Raw genomic sequence first — 13,985 nt, 5'->3', positions numbered from 1 at the left:
AATGGCTGCCAGGTGGGAGCCCACGGCCGGGGCAGTCTTCACACAGCCCCACAGTCGGCCCGCAAGGACGAGACCGTCGGCACACCTTATAATTAGGAAGTGAAGGCTCGGAACAGGTAAGCGAGACAAGCAGGCAGGAACTGCAATCCGGCGCTGCACGATTCCACGGCAGCTCCACTCTGGAAATGATCTAGACCCGTTCGCAGCCAGGGATGATTTTGCTCCTCGGAGACATATGGCCAAGTCCAAAGATATTTTTTTTGTTACCACTGGGAAAAGTGCGATCGAGATCTGCTTGCCAGAGGCCAGAGATGCTGTCCAACATCCTCTTCAGCACAGGACAATCCCTCAACAATGTTCAGCCCCAAATGTCAAGGGTGCCAAGGCTGAGAAACCCGGATCTAGAACCAAAGTTGGTTCGTCAACTGGCTATACTGGAATAATCTCAGCTTTCAAAAAGGACATATTCACGAATTCTCTCCAAAGATACCGACGTGCAGTTTGCAGTCACTAATTCCAGCCAGCCGGCCGGCCTCCTTCCACAGAAGGAAAGAACCTCTAGGAGACCAGATGTCCTAGTTCCCATCCTTGCCCCTCACCCCATGCCATACAGCCTTCATCTAACATGGCCCAACAGCCCTGTCTGGGACCCATGCCCTCACAGCAGGAAATCTGCACAGCAGCCATCAGCTAATATATTAGCAAAGGAGTGGCGACCAGGGTGGTGCCCAGGAGGAGTCCAGGAGGGAGCCGGGGCATCTGTATTCTGTGACCCAGCACAGGCAGCATACTGGGCGGCTCCTTAACTATAAATCTCATCTCCAAGGACTGTTTTTTAAATATTTATTTGAAAGGCAGAGATTGAGAGATCTTTTATCTGCTGGGTCACTCCTCAAATGGCTGCAATGGCTGGGGCTATACCAGGCTAAAGCCAGGAGCCAGGAGGCTCCTCTGGGTCTCCCACGTGGGTGCAGGGGCCTAAGCACTTGGGTCATCCTCTGCTGCTTTCCCAGGTGCATTAGCAGGGAGCTGGACTGGAAGTAGAGCAGCCAGCACTGCAGGCAGGGGCTTAACCCACAGCACCACAGCACTGGCCCCATCTCCAAGGACTTTCAAACAGTACAGGATTTTGTGTTTAAAGGAGGGGATCAGCACCAACAAAGAGTGACTTAATTAAAAAAATATCTACTAGCAACCTACAGGTCCCCAACAATAACTAAGGTTACTGTACAGAGATGGCGAAGGCAGCTCCTTCCACCTACAACACTGGAAAGCTCTCAGATTGTAGTTGCACGTTCAAAAGCACCAGAGGGGCTGGCCCTTGTGGCGCTGTGAGTTAGGCCACCGCCTGCAATGCCGGTATCCCATCCCCAAGTGCTGGTTCAAGTCCCGGCTATTCCACCTTTAATCCAGCTTCCTGCTAATGTGCCCGGAAAGGCAGCAGACGGCAGCCCAAATGCCTGGGCCCCTGCCACCCATGTGGGAGACCAGGATGGAGCTCCTGGCTCCTCATTTCAGGCAGTCCAGACCTGGCTGTTCTGGCCATTTGGAGGAACGAGCCAGTAGGATGGAAAATCTTTCTCTCTCTGTCTCTGTCACTGTGCCTTTCAAATCAATAAATATTAAAAGGAAGGAACGAAGGAACAAAAGGAGGGAGGGAGGAAAGAAAAAACGAGGAAGAAAAAGAACAGGAGAGAGAGGAAGCGCCGGCCACCCTGCATCACCGGTGGGGTGGCCTGCGGGGCTGGTTCCACTACTCCCACTGACTTTGCTGAATCCCTTACTTTTCTAATAACAACACTGTAAAACAATTACATAGTTGAAAGGAAAGAGGTTACAGAACCTAGTATTCAAAACCTTCGAAAAGCCAACAGAAATTACTCTAGAAAAAGTTATTAAAGATTTTCATAAACTACAGTGTTATCACAGTTAGGAAATGGCTGTACTCTGGTATCCACAGGAGGCTGAAGCACCACAAAATGACCAGAGAGGACTGGTCTGCCTTGGCACGGTCGCACTCCCCAAGACTGCACTCACTAGTGTGGCTGAAAAAGGAAGGTCAAAGACTGAAGCCTGTCATCACCCGGCTACTAAACTGCACACAAATGCATCTGCTGGGCACACTTTCAAGACCGAAATTTAAAAGTTAAACATTATCCTGCAGAAATAGCACTTAAATGGGTAATCGTACCTTCTGAATCCCTGGTGGACAACTATCTGCCCTGTTAATTCAATTCCACAGAGTACAGCAAACACAGTAAAAATACATCCACAGTTTAAAATTAAATTGGCATGCTTCAAACTTAATCATCAAAGAAAACTGGAGCTTCTACCAATGCGAGTATTTTTTATGTGGTGGAAGAAAAGGAATAGAAGCTTTATAGGATCTGTAAAATATTTAAAATCTTGTTTTCTGTAGAAATGTAAATAAAACACTTTCTAGGAATGTGCAATTAAGACTGACTAAAGGAAAAACATGTATTTATTTTAACTACTTTAACTACTATAGGGTTAGCAGTCAATACACTGAACCCTACAGGTTATTAACTGTGAAATTCCTTTGCGAGAAAATGTGACGTTTAAAGGAAAAAAATGCACCCTCCACTTGCCTCCTGAGGTCTTTGCCAAAGCACGCACCACACATGCAGAAATAGCCTTTGTTAAATCAATTTAATCTACAATTTGGGTATTCCTTCTGTTAGTCTAACACTGACACTATTTGGCCTGTTCTTAATAAGCAATCATTTTAGCGAAAATGAAAGGAGCTGCCAATAAATGTCATCTGTATTTACCTTCCCATAGTTAATTTTCATTTGGGAGAAGCAATAAACAAAGCAGCCACCTCTCCAGGCTATAAAAGGATTTTCCTGCAAAAATTACTAGCGAGATCTGGGCTTCACATTCTCTGCAGCCCCTCCTCTGTCCGGTTACGGTTACACAACCCACCAAGTCGCACCACACATTTAGGGGGCAGCTTTGCTTCCTGTTCAGGGGCTTGAAATAACTACGCCCCCACAGAAAGGACAAGTAAAACGAGGTCGTCGGCTCTTTGGGCAGAAACAGAAGCAGCAAGCTATGTTGGAGCAGACACCTTCCCCAGGGTTAGGGCATGGCCGACAGCTGGACCCACACTGGACGTGGAACTGAACCACCCCAAGGAGGAAGCTTACGTCCTGCTCCCAGCCACGACTTGAGGACACAAGAGACAGAAGGAGCTGTTTGGTGGCTTTACTCGCTGTACCCATCTAGGAAGCCTTCCTGAGCTATGCTGCTCAGTAAGTCCCAGAGCAGTGAGAATGAAGACTCTCCTGGGTGCTCACGTTCAGCACTGGGACCACGGCGCGGTCCGCGTGGCAGCAGCCAGCCACCGCACGCACAGAGGCCAAGCCAGCTGCACACTGCAATGGCGCCCTCCAGGTGCTGCTCCTGTGCTCTCTTTCAACATTGACAACAAATAATTAAACGCACATTGGGTCAGCTCAAAAGTATTATACCCTTAGGTGCAACACAGGCACTCAGAAAAAGATCTTAATGGCTTATTTCCGCCCAGAAGTAAACAAAAGCAAAACCAAAAACCCAATGTTGATCTTCACATACACTCTTCTTATTAACCTAGCTTAACAAATTAGAAATTCCTAAGAACAAAGCAACAGAGCAGATGGCTTTGGGACGGGATGCGCTGCTGAGCCACGCCCACACCGATCCAGCAGTTTAGACACGCCCACACCACCCTGGTTGGTTTATCACCATCTAATCTGAAGGAGCAGCGTGTGGCTAACGTGTCACCTGCCAGGGCCCACAGGTCTCTCCCGTGTGATCCCTAACACTCAAACTGGTGCACGGCGGGCTGGGACAGACAGGAGGGACACAGCACAGGGCACGCACTTGAAGAGCTTTCTGAACAGAAAGCCGGGCACCCGGAAGCCTTCGTCAAACTCGGCGTCGCTCTCCTCGGAGTCGGCCTCCCCTCGGTCCCGCAGTCTCAGTCGGTTCCATCTCCTGCCGGGAAGACGAAAATCGCATCTCCGTTATTTTGCTTGCAAAGCTCTAGATGAAAACAGACAGTTCTAGAACACGCACAGGAAAAGGCAGGCCAGTCAGAATGCTTGTGCGGGCGTCCGCGGCCAGCAGCGCCCAGGCTGCTGCGCGAGGAAGCACACTGCTCTGCGCCTGCCTTCGCACTGCAATTCTCGTGTGAATTATTACAGCTGCTCTAGAAACAGCTCTGCAAGGTTTCATTTCATTATCGAAGGCGACATGCTCCTCTTCCGGCAGACCCTCAGGGAAAATGGCTCTGCTACTTCCTAGGATATATGAACTCAGTTCTAGGAGAGACCTGGTAAAAACCTCTGTATAACTGAAGATCTCCAAACAATAACACAGTAAAACCAAAACCAGCTAACAACACAGGATCTTAAATAAAAAAAAAAAAAAAAAGCAAGTGTTCGTGAAGAGAGCTTTATCAGATCCACGTTACTGATCACTGCATTGAGAGGAACGTCACCAGTATGAAAGTGCTGACAGTAACCCCACTCAGAACAAACAACGTGTCCACTGAATAAAGTCTCAGCTATGAACTCAGTAACGCGATCTTTTCAGGCCGACGACACCTCTCCTTAGAAGCACGACCCATGTCCACGTAACAGGAAATGCCAATCATCCAAAGGCCTGAAAGTCCTCACGGTACACTAAGACTGCGGCGCACTCAGGCTGCACCTGTAACCAGGGGTTCCCTGTGTCCTGAGTGAGAAGCCGACAGCTTCAAAGTCTACTGGCTTCCAAAGTTATAGGAAACTACTTCAGCACCACACAGCTGATCTGGAGTATCAGAGCACGGAGGGGATGGAGTCAAGCGGTCAGCAGGCATCTGCCTTCCAACGGAAAAGCTCTGGGGAAGGGAACAGCGGCGACGTTAAAGAAGGCGTGTAGCCGCCACCCATGACCTAAGAGTGACAGAGAACGAACGGCTAGGACGCCACCCTGCCCGGCCAGGGTGCCATGTGACCAGCACAGGCCCAGGCCACTGCAGGGGGACAGGCAGCTTACGCAGACCCCCGAGACCAACTCCTGCCCCGCTGAGAGCCTCAGCTCTCATAGCAGAGGGAGGGCTGAGACCGACTGTGGGGCTGTGAAGCCGCACTGCGGGCCCGAGATCTGTGTGTCCATCAAGGAAGCCCGGCGGAGATGCCCAGAGAGGCGGTGCAGGACCAGCTCTGGGCCCACAGCTGCCCTACGAGCACGCGGCTGAACGCAGGGTACTCCTCCTACAGCCAAAGTCTCTGCTTAACTTCCATAGGCGACCTCTTCCTCTCTCTCCCTAGCATCTGTCTCCCTTAAAAATCACCTCCGTGCCACTGACTACAGTATCTCCAGTTGGCTGCAACCGTGCGCTCCTGTCCTGGATTTCGCGTCATTTACCAGTTTGGTTTAGCACAGCGGTGCACGGCAGAGGCTCTCAACACGGGGCAGTTCTGCCTCCCGTTCCCCACCCCCAAGTAGCCTGACGAGCCTGGGCACGCACCTGGTTGCTGCAACTGTGGAGGGAGTGTGGGGGCGGGGCTAGACCCCGCAGCCAGAGTCCTATGATGCATGAGGCACCTCCTACACACACGGCTATCTGGGATCAGTAATGCAGAGGCTGAGCAGCCCTGGCATCCGGCGTCCCCGACTGACTACGGGCGCTCAGCAGCCCGCAGGGCCGCCTTCAGGCATGCGTGTGGGTTCCCGCTACTGGGTCTCTGAAATTCAGCCCGCCGGCAGCTTCAGACGACGAGACAGGCTCTGGTACCCACACTCTATGCACCCCAAAAGGGTCACTGCATGTGGCGACAGGAAGTGGGGAAGATTCACAAAAGCTACCAGAGACCCCGAGGAGCACTTCCGTTTGCAATCTCTCAGAGATAACCTTGCGGGAAGAGAAGTAACAACACGAGAAGACGCTGGCTCCACCAGCCTGGCGTGACCAGGTCACTGACTACGTTTGCACGGCACACACGGCGTCACACAGCGCGCTACAGCCACGCGAGCGCCGCTCACTCCAAGCCGGCTCAGCCTCGCGCTGCGTCGCCCTGCGTCCACGGGGTTTGGCTCCCTCCTCCGCCCGCCCTGGCTGCTACACACACAGGCATGGCAGGAAACCACAGAAGCCATGCAGAAATGATGCCCCCCCCCTCCCCCAGCGCTTTCCACTTTGCAGAGAGAGGAAGACGGCCGGACATGTGCTCAGGCCGCAAACGGATGCCAAAGGGCGCTGGGGGAAAAGCATGATTGCCTCCAAATATGTGCAGCACAGTGAAAACTAACTGCCCCAGCAGGTCCACACACGTGTTAGACAGCAAACGCCAGGGCTGAAACCACACGCACACGGGGCTCCCACCGAGAAATTCCCCAGGAAGGGCGTGGCGGGACTGCCCGTGTGGCTCGGAGCAGCGCCCAGAGGTGAGGCTCACAGGTGCACCAGCGAGAGGAGGGAGGCCAAAATCGCCTGAATGCAGGGAGTCAGAGGCCTGGCCCTTAGGGACGCTGTCCAGCGTCTCACAGCAGCCGGGTGTGGCTTAAGCAGCTTGTGCACTGGCGCGTGGGGCGGTCTGTCCAGCCAGCAGATGGGAACAGGGGCTCCCGGCTCTGGGCACACTAGGTTTGCCTCATGGACGAGCACAGGCCCAAACACACAGGATTGAGCACAGACCCGGACGGGCAAGAATCAATCCCTGCCGTCGTTAGGCAGCTCTGCAACCCTCAGCAAGGCATGCGACTTCGCTTGTACTGCAGCTTCCTCCACTGGGAGCTTGGGGCAGATGAACTCGGTGTCTCCCTTCAGGGGCTCAGCACAGAGCCCAGGATATAACGGGCATGCAACCAGGCGCAGGCACACCCTCATGACAGCCCGGCACCAGGTACCACCGCTGTGCTCAGAGGAGGGAGCACAGGCAGTGGCTAGCCCAATACCATGCACACGAGCCGGCGCGCTGCCAAGGTGCGCCAGACTCACCTGCACGGAAACTACGACAGCTGAGCAGGTGCAGGCCCAGGCAGTGACCGTGGACAGTGCGATGAGCAGGCGAGGGAACACCTGCCCTCCAGACACGACCTGTGGGGGCGCCTCAACGTAACCACGTCATCACGTGCGCGAGCAGTCAAGTGTCGCACGTGTGGCACCTCTCCCAGGACAGGAGCAAAAAGTGGACGCAGACGGCTGGTGCAGGGCAAAGTTAAGATCTGGGCCCAGTTGAGCTGAGATCTTAAACATGCAGAATGCCTCCCAAACGCCCAAACTCTTGTACGTCAACAAACAGAGCAGTCAGCTGAGGAAGAGCAGCAGGGAGCAGTAAATAATCTCATCTTTACCTTCCTAGACAAGAAATAACTTCTCCACGTCCTCGCCTCTCTCATTTAAAAACGCCACGCATGTGCTAGTCACAGCTGCAGCCACATAAACCGAGCGGGCCTGGGGTTCCTGGCAGTCGCTGCCTCCCTCTGCCTGTGCCGACTCCACGGGCAGCCGCCGCAAGGAGATGCCAGGAGTGCACATAAACTTGTCATTCCAATCAGATGCGGGCGGAGAAAACACTCCCTGGCCGCCTGCATCCACGCAGGAAGGAGAGAGGCCCGGCCCGGGCCGCAGTGCCTGCAGCTCAGGCTGCAGCAATGAGCTGGCAGAGGCCGCGTGGAACCAGCCCCCAGAGACAACTCCCCCGCCCCGCCACCGTAACCTGCTAGGTGCCATCGACAGAACCCTAAGAACACAGCTGCTGCCGCTGAATTTGTCTGAGCAGGACTGCCAGCTGCCACCGCATCACCTGTGTGTGACCCTGTCCTGTCCCCGACCCCCTGCCCCAGTGCACATGCGCACACCCCTGGCCGGCCCGCGACCCGTGGCCCTCCCCTGCCTTCCCTGAGCAGCTAGAGCAAGGCGCCCAATCTTCGAGTGCCCTCCTGACCCTGTGATGTCTTGGGCATACCTGGGTCTCCACTACGGTGACACCACATATCAGCGCACTGTGAAATCTGTATCTGCCTCCCCATAGGAGAGGGAGCTGCCCAAGCACAGAGCAGACGCTGTCTTAGCGGTGTTTACAGCCCTCGGGGCTGCAAAAATGCCCATCTCAAGTTGAAGGAATGAAAGAGTGAAATGGGCTAGGATCAGGGGGACATGGAGACAGAGCAGCACGGCTTGACAAGGGCCCAGTGCCATCTCCAAAAGTGAGTTCCAGAGACGCCCTGTGCTATCTCCTTTACAGCCTGCACTGGCTGCAGGACAACCTGGGGATCCGAGCTTGGTTCCAAGCTTCCCGAGACCCAAGTGGCAAAGGCTGGGCCAAGGTTCCACTGCTTCTGAAGAGCATTCTCCTGCGAGAGTAAGTCTGACCAGCCTCGCACCCCGTCCACGCTGCTCCTGACCTGTGACAGTAACAGTCTGACCAGCCCCACACACCCGTGCATGCTGCTCCTGACCTGTGACAGTGACAGCCTGACCAGCCTCGCACCCCGTCCACGCTGCTCCTGACCTGTGACAGTAACAGTCTGACCAGCCCCGCACACCCGTGCATGCCGCTCCTGACCTGTGACAGTGACAGCCTGACCAGCCCCGCACACCCGTGCATGCTGCTCCTGACCTGTGACAGTGACAGTCTGACCAGCCCCGCACCCCGTCCACGCTGCTCCTGACCTGTGACAGTAACAGTCTGACCAGCCCCGCACACCCGTGCATGCCGCTCCTGACCTGTGACAGTGACAGCCTGACGAGCCCCGCACACCCGTCCACGCTGCTCCTGACCTGTGACAGTAACAGCCTGACCAGCCCCGCACCCCGTCCACGCTGCTCCTGACTTGTGACAGTAACAGTCTGACCAGCCCCGCACCCCGTCCACGCTGCTCCTGACCTGTGACAGTAACAGCCTGACCAGCCCCGCACACCCGTCCACGCTGCTCCTGACCTGTGACAGTAACAGTCTGGCCAGCCCCGCACACCCGTGCATGCCGCTCCTGACCTGTGACAGTGACAGCCTGACGAGCCCCGCACACCCGTCCACGCTGCTCCTGACCTGTGACAGTAACAGCCTGACCAGCCCCGCACCCCGTCCACGCTGCTCCTGACCTGTGACAGTAACAGTCTGACCAGCCCTGACACCCACGCACACTGCTCCTGACCTGTGACAGTAACAGCCTGACCAGCCCTGACACCCACACACGCCGCTCCTGACCTGTGACAGTAACAGCCTGACCAGCCCTGACACCCACGCACACTGCTCCTGACCTGTGACAGTGACAGTCTGACCAGCCCTGATACCCACACATGCTGCTCCTGACCTGTGACAGTAACAGTCTGACCAGCCTCGCACACCCACGCACGCTGCTCCTGACCTGTGACAGTGACAGTCTGACCAGCCTCGCACACCGTGCATGCTGCTCCTGACCTGTGACAGTGACAGTCTGACCAGCCTCGCACACCTGTGCATGCTGCTCCTGACCTGTGACAGTGACAGTCTGACCAGCCCCGCACACCCGTCCACGCTGCTCCTGACCTGTGACTGTAACAGCATGACCAGCCTCGCACACCCGTCCACGCTGCTCCTGACCTGTGACAGTAACAGTCTGACCAGCCCCGCACACCCGTGCATGCTGCTCCTGTGACTGTAACAGTCTGACCAGCCCTGACACCCACACACGCTGCTCCTGACCTATGAAAGTAACAGTCTGACCAGCCCTGACAGCCGTGCATGCTGCTCCTGACCTGTGACAGTGACAGTCTGACCAGCCCTGACACCCATGCACACTGCTCCTGACCTGTGACAGTGACAGTCTGACCAGCCTCGCACACCCATGCACACTGCTCCTGACCTGTGACAGTGACAGCCTGACCAGCCCCGCACCCCGTCCATGCTGCTCCTGACCTGTGACAGTGACAGTCTGACCAGCCTCGCACACCCATGCACACTGCTCCTGACCTGTGACAGTGACAGCCTGACCAGCCCCGCACCCCGTCCATGCTGCTCCTGACCTGTGACAGTGACAGTCTGACCAGCCCTGACACCCACACACGCTGCTCCTGACCTGTGACAGTAACAGCCTGACCAGCCCCGCACACCCACGCACGCTGCTCCTGACCTGTGACAGTGACAGTCTGACCAGCCCCGCACACCCACTCATGCTGCTCCTGACCTGTGACAGTGACAGTCTGACCAGCCTCACACACCCGTGCATGCTGCTCCTGACCTGTGACAATAACAGTCTGACCAGCCCAGATACCTGTACACACTGCTCCTGACCTGTGACAGTAACAGTCTGACCAGCCTCGCACACCCACGCACGCTGCTCCTGACCTGTGACAGTGACAGTCTGACCAGCCCAGATACCTGTACACACTGCTCCTGACCTGTGACAGTGACAGTCTGACCAGCCCCGCACACCCACGCACGCTGCTCCTGACCTGTGACAGTAACAGTCTGACCAGCCTCGCACACCCACGCACGCTGCTCCTGACCTGTGACAGTGACAGTCTGACCAGCCCAGATACCTGTACACACTGCTCCTGACCTGTGACAGTGACAGTCTGACCAGCCCCACACACCCACTCATGCTGCTCCTGACCTGTGACAGTGACAGTCTGACCAGCCCCGCACACCCACTCATGCTGCTCCTGACCTCTCCACCTTCGTGTCTCTGGCACTGCACCGGCCTCCACGTGGTGAGCAACGTCGTTCACGGGAAGTCTCGTGCCCTTGCTGCCGCTAGCGTAGGGGCCAGCAAGCAGCAAGCGCAGATGTAAGAGCACCACTGACCAGGTGAAAAGCGATGCAGGCAGAGGGCAGCACGACTTGAGAGAGCACCTTCAACACCGAGCATTTGTCTCCTGGCCCCTGGCCCGCAAAAGGGGCCAGATGAGGGCACGGGTTTTACGAGGACTGCATGGGATAATAAATAATACGCTCTGGAAACCACACGATGATCAGCTGTTACCTTAAAAATCACTGGTAGCAGATTATAGGAAAAAGGAAAATTTCAGCTACTTGCAGGCTGAATGTTAATAAAAACCAACAACGTGAAACCACCTACTGAGTCCTGGGAAGACAGGAGCTGACCTCGGCCCCCAAGCACAGAAGCCCACAGTGCTGGCCCACTCCACGTGAACGGGTCACGATGCGGCATTCCGGGCCTGACATCCTCGCTGCCAGGGCGGCAAGGGGTCTGCAAATCAAGCCACGGGGAAGAATCCGGCTCATCTCCCTTAGATAGAACCACAAGGCGCCCCAGCGTCATCCTGAGCACCAAGGAGCAGGCCGGGAAGTATGGGCATCCCCTGGACAGACACCTAGCGCCCCCTATTGTTCTCAAAGGAGAAATAACGAGGGATCTATAGTTTAAAAAGGCACATGACAGCCGGCGCCGTGGCTCACTAGGCTAATCCTCCGCCTGTGGCGCCAGCACCCCGTGTTCTAGTCCCGGTTGGGGAGCCTGGTTCTAGTCCCAGTTGCTCCTCTTCCAGGCCAGCTCTCTGCTGTGGCCCGGGAAGGCAGTGGAGGATGGCCCAAGTGCTTGGGCCCTGCACCTGCATGGGAGACCAGGAGGAAGTGCCTGGCTCCTGGCTTCCGATCGGCGCAGCGCACCGGCCGTAGCAGCCATTTGGGGAGTGAACCAACGGAAAGAAGACCTTTCTCTCTGTCTTTCTAAAAAAAAAAAAAAAAAAAGGCATATGACATCACAAGCACTACTGTCAGCCCCGAGACCGCCCGCATGGGGACAGCGGTCACCTCCTCCCTCTCAGTACCGGAAGCTCTCCTGCCCGGTTCCCACAGGCCTAGCCCCATGTCTCACTGGCGAACGGATGCAACCTCTGTCCTAACTGTTTTAGTGAGTGCGCAGGTGAACAACAGTGCCCATCTCACAACCGAGGGGACGTGCGAGACCTCCCGGCCACTGGGGAGACTTTGAGCCCAACACCGACTTCTTCAGTACAGTCGGCCGGTTGGCTGGACCTGGACACATCTGGCTTGAGACCATACACACAGATGAAAGCACCGAGGGAGCGCTTCCAAACCCAGAATCAGAGCCACTGAGTGATGGTGACAGTCACCGGGGCTCACCGCGCGCCGGGCACCGCTCTGAGCGTTCACGTTCATCAGTCAGTGCTGTAACCCAACGACGCAGATGCTACTGTGACTCCGGGTTTTTGTTTTTCATTTTAAGCAAGGCAGGCAGGGAAAAATAACAGTGCCTGCCCAGGACGCCCAAGGAGTCAGCAGGGAAGACTCAAGCCCCGCGCGTAGCCCTGTGGGGTCGGCCAGCCGGGACGCCTGGATCCCACGCCACAGGGCCTGGGCTGCAGCCTCAGCTCTGCTCCCGACTCCATCTTCCTGCCGATGCAGACGCTGGGCAGCAGTGGCTGGGGACGGCTCAGGGAACCAGGTTCCTGCCAAGCACGTGCGAGATCCAGATGGAGTTCTCCGTGCCCAGCCCGAGTCTGGCCCAGCCCTGGGCGATACACACCTGGGGGAATGAATGGGCAGACCAGAGTGCGTTCTCTAATACTCTAAATGTATATAGGCTGATCAGCTCGACAGTCCCCCTGACTGCAGACCATCGGGCTGGAGCATCACATGAGCCACACTGAATACCGACACGTCAGCGTACCCAACTGCCTGTGTCCACCCACGAGAGGGACAAAGTCCCCCCGCGAGGGGGAAGTGGCCACTACGTGCAGCCTGACCTCGGAGCCCTACCTGGACACAACAAGGGTAGCCCCCCCTTCCTCAGGGCTCCAGGGAGGCTGCTGACAGTGCTGCCCTGGCTTCTCAGCATGATGTCACAAGGGTCCCCGAGCCCAGCCAGAGCAGCTGAAATCGACCACGACCGGAGGGGAGAAGCCACCCAAAGCTGAACCGTTCTTCACACAGAGCCAAACTACAGCCTCGGGACTGCACTGCACCTACCGTGCTATTCAAGAAAGGTGGTCTATGGCTGAAGCACGGGGAGCCCCATTTGATTTCTAAAAGTACACCCACACGCCAAGCGTTTCCGTAGCATGATCGGCTCTCTGCCTCAGACAGCTAAGAACCCCTTGTGGGTTCGTCCGATTCGCTAAACTGAGATGCTCCGTGCTTTTCTCGCCTGCCCTGTTACGGTCTCTCCGGGTGGCCTTAACTGGCACAGCCGAGCAGACGAAAGACCCTCTGTTACAGCCGGGATCTCACAGAGTCAACTAAGACAGGCGCAGACAAGTGTTCACACGCCCGCAATGGAAGGTGCGCATGGGGCACGGGGCACAATCAGTCTTCGCTGTGCCTTGTGCAAGACAAGCCGGTGCGCCCCGTAAAAAGGGAAAAAAGATGCTCTGGGGAGTGACTTCCTCTTCCCTCTTTAAGACAGAGCTTCCTAAAGAGGAAGAGGAAGCATCAGCGTATTTCCCAGGAAGGAAATGAGCTCCCAGAACCGTGACGCGAGCAGTCTGCAGATTGCTACACTTCGGCTTCTGGGTCAATGCCAGATTAAAGGTCTCTGGCACGCACCGTTAGTGGGGCTTTGATGAAGCCCGCGGCCTGCTGCCGCCCCTGCTGGAGCATGGCCTCACACCGCCGCTGCTCGCCCAGCACCATGCAGGCCTGCCGCGAGAGAGCGCAGCCGCAAACAAGCCCCGGCAGACGGGCCCTCGGCGGGAGGAAGAGAACGAGGGCCCAGCAGCACGGTGGCTCTGGGCTGCAGGCGGGGAACAGGACCCCAAGCAGCACGGAGCCGGTCCCGTCCAGCGAGCAGACACCGGGTGCCGGGGCAGTGCTCATCCGCGTCCTGCACCACTGACCCAGCTGTCCCTGGTATCCCGCGCCCCTGCCCGGGCTCCTGCCCCACTGCTACCCTGGGCAATGCCTTCTCTCCAGCTCAGGTTCCTCTCCCCTGAGGACCTGGGGAATGGAGAAATTAACCAGCGCCAGGAAGCATTGCCCGGAGGCTACCGCTGTTGCTCACGTCAGCCCCCACCTAACGCCCTCCTC

The 13,985-nt window shown here is 56.4% G+C and overlaps 1 protein-coding gene across 3 annotated transcripts in view; it reads right to left on the bottom strand.

Annotated features, from left to right (window-relative positions):
* The window catches only part of ERCC6 (ERCC excision repair 6, chromatin remodeling factor), a 74,032-nt gene that overhangs the window by 41,417 nt on the left and 18,630 nt on the right, over positions 1-13,985 (bottom strand). For all 3 annotated transcript variants that reach the window (XM_062215276.1, XM_062215277.1, XM_062215275.1), the window contains exon 6: positions 3,886-3,999. In XM_062215276.1, coding sequence (XP_062071260.1) covers positions 3,886-3,999 — 114 coding nt within the window. The remainder of the gene's footprint in view (positions 1-3,885; positions 4,000-13,985) is intronic.

The sequence above is a fragment of the Lepus europaeus genome, chromosome 17 (genome assembly GCF_033115175.1).
Source record: "Lepus europaeus isolate LE1 chromosome 17, mLepTim1.pri, whole genome shotgun sequence".
NCBI lineage: Eukaryota > Metazoa > Chordata > Mammalia > Lagomorpha > Leporidae > Lepus > Lepus europaeus.
This window is presented reverse-complemented; position numbering and strand designations above follow the sequence as displayed.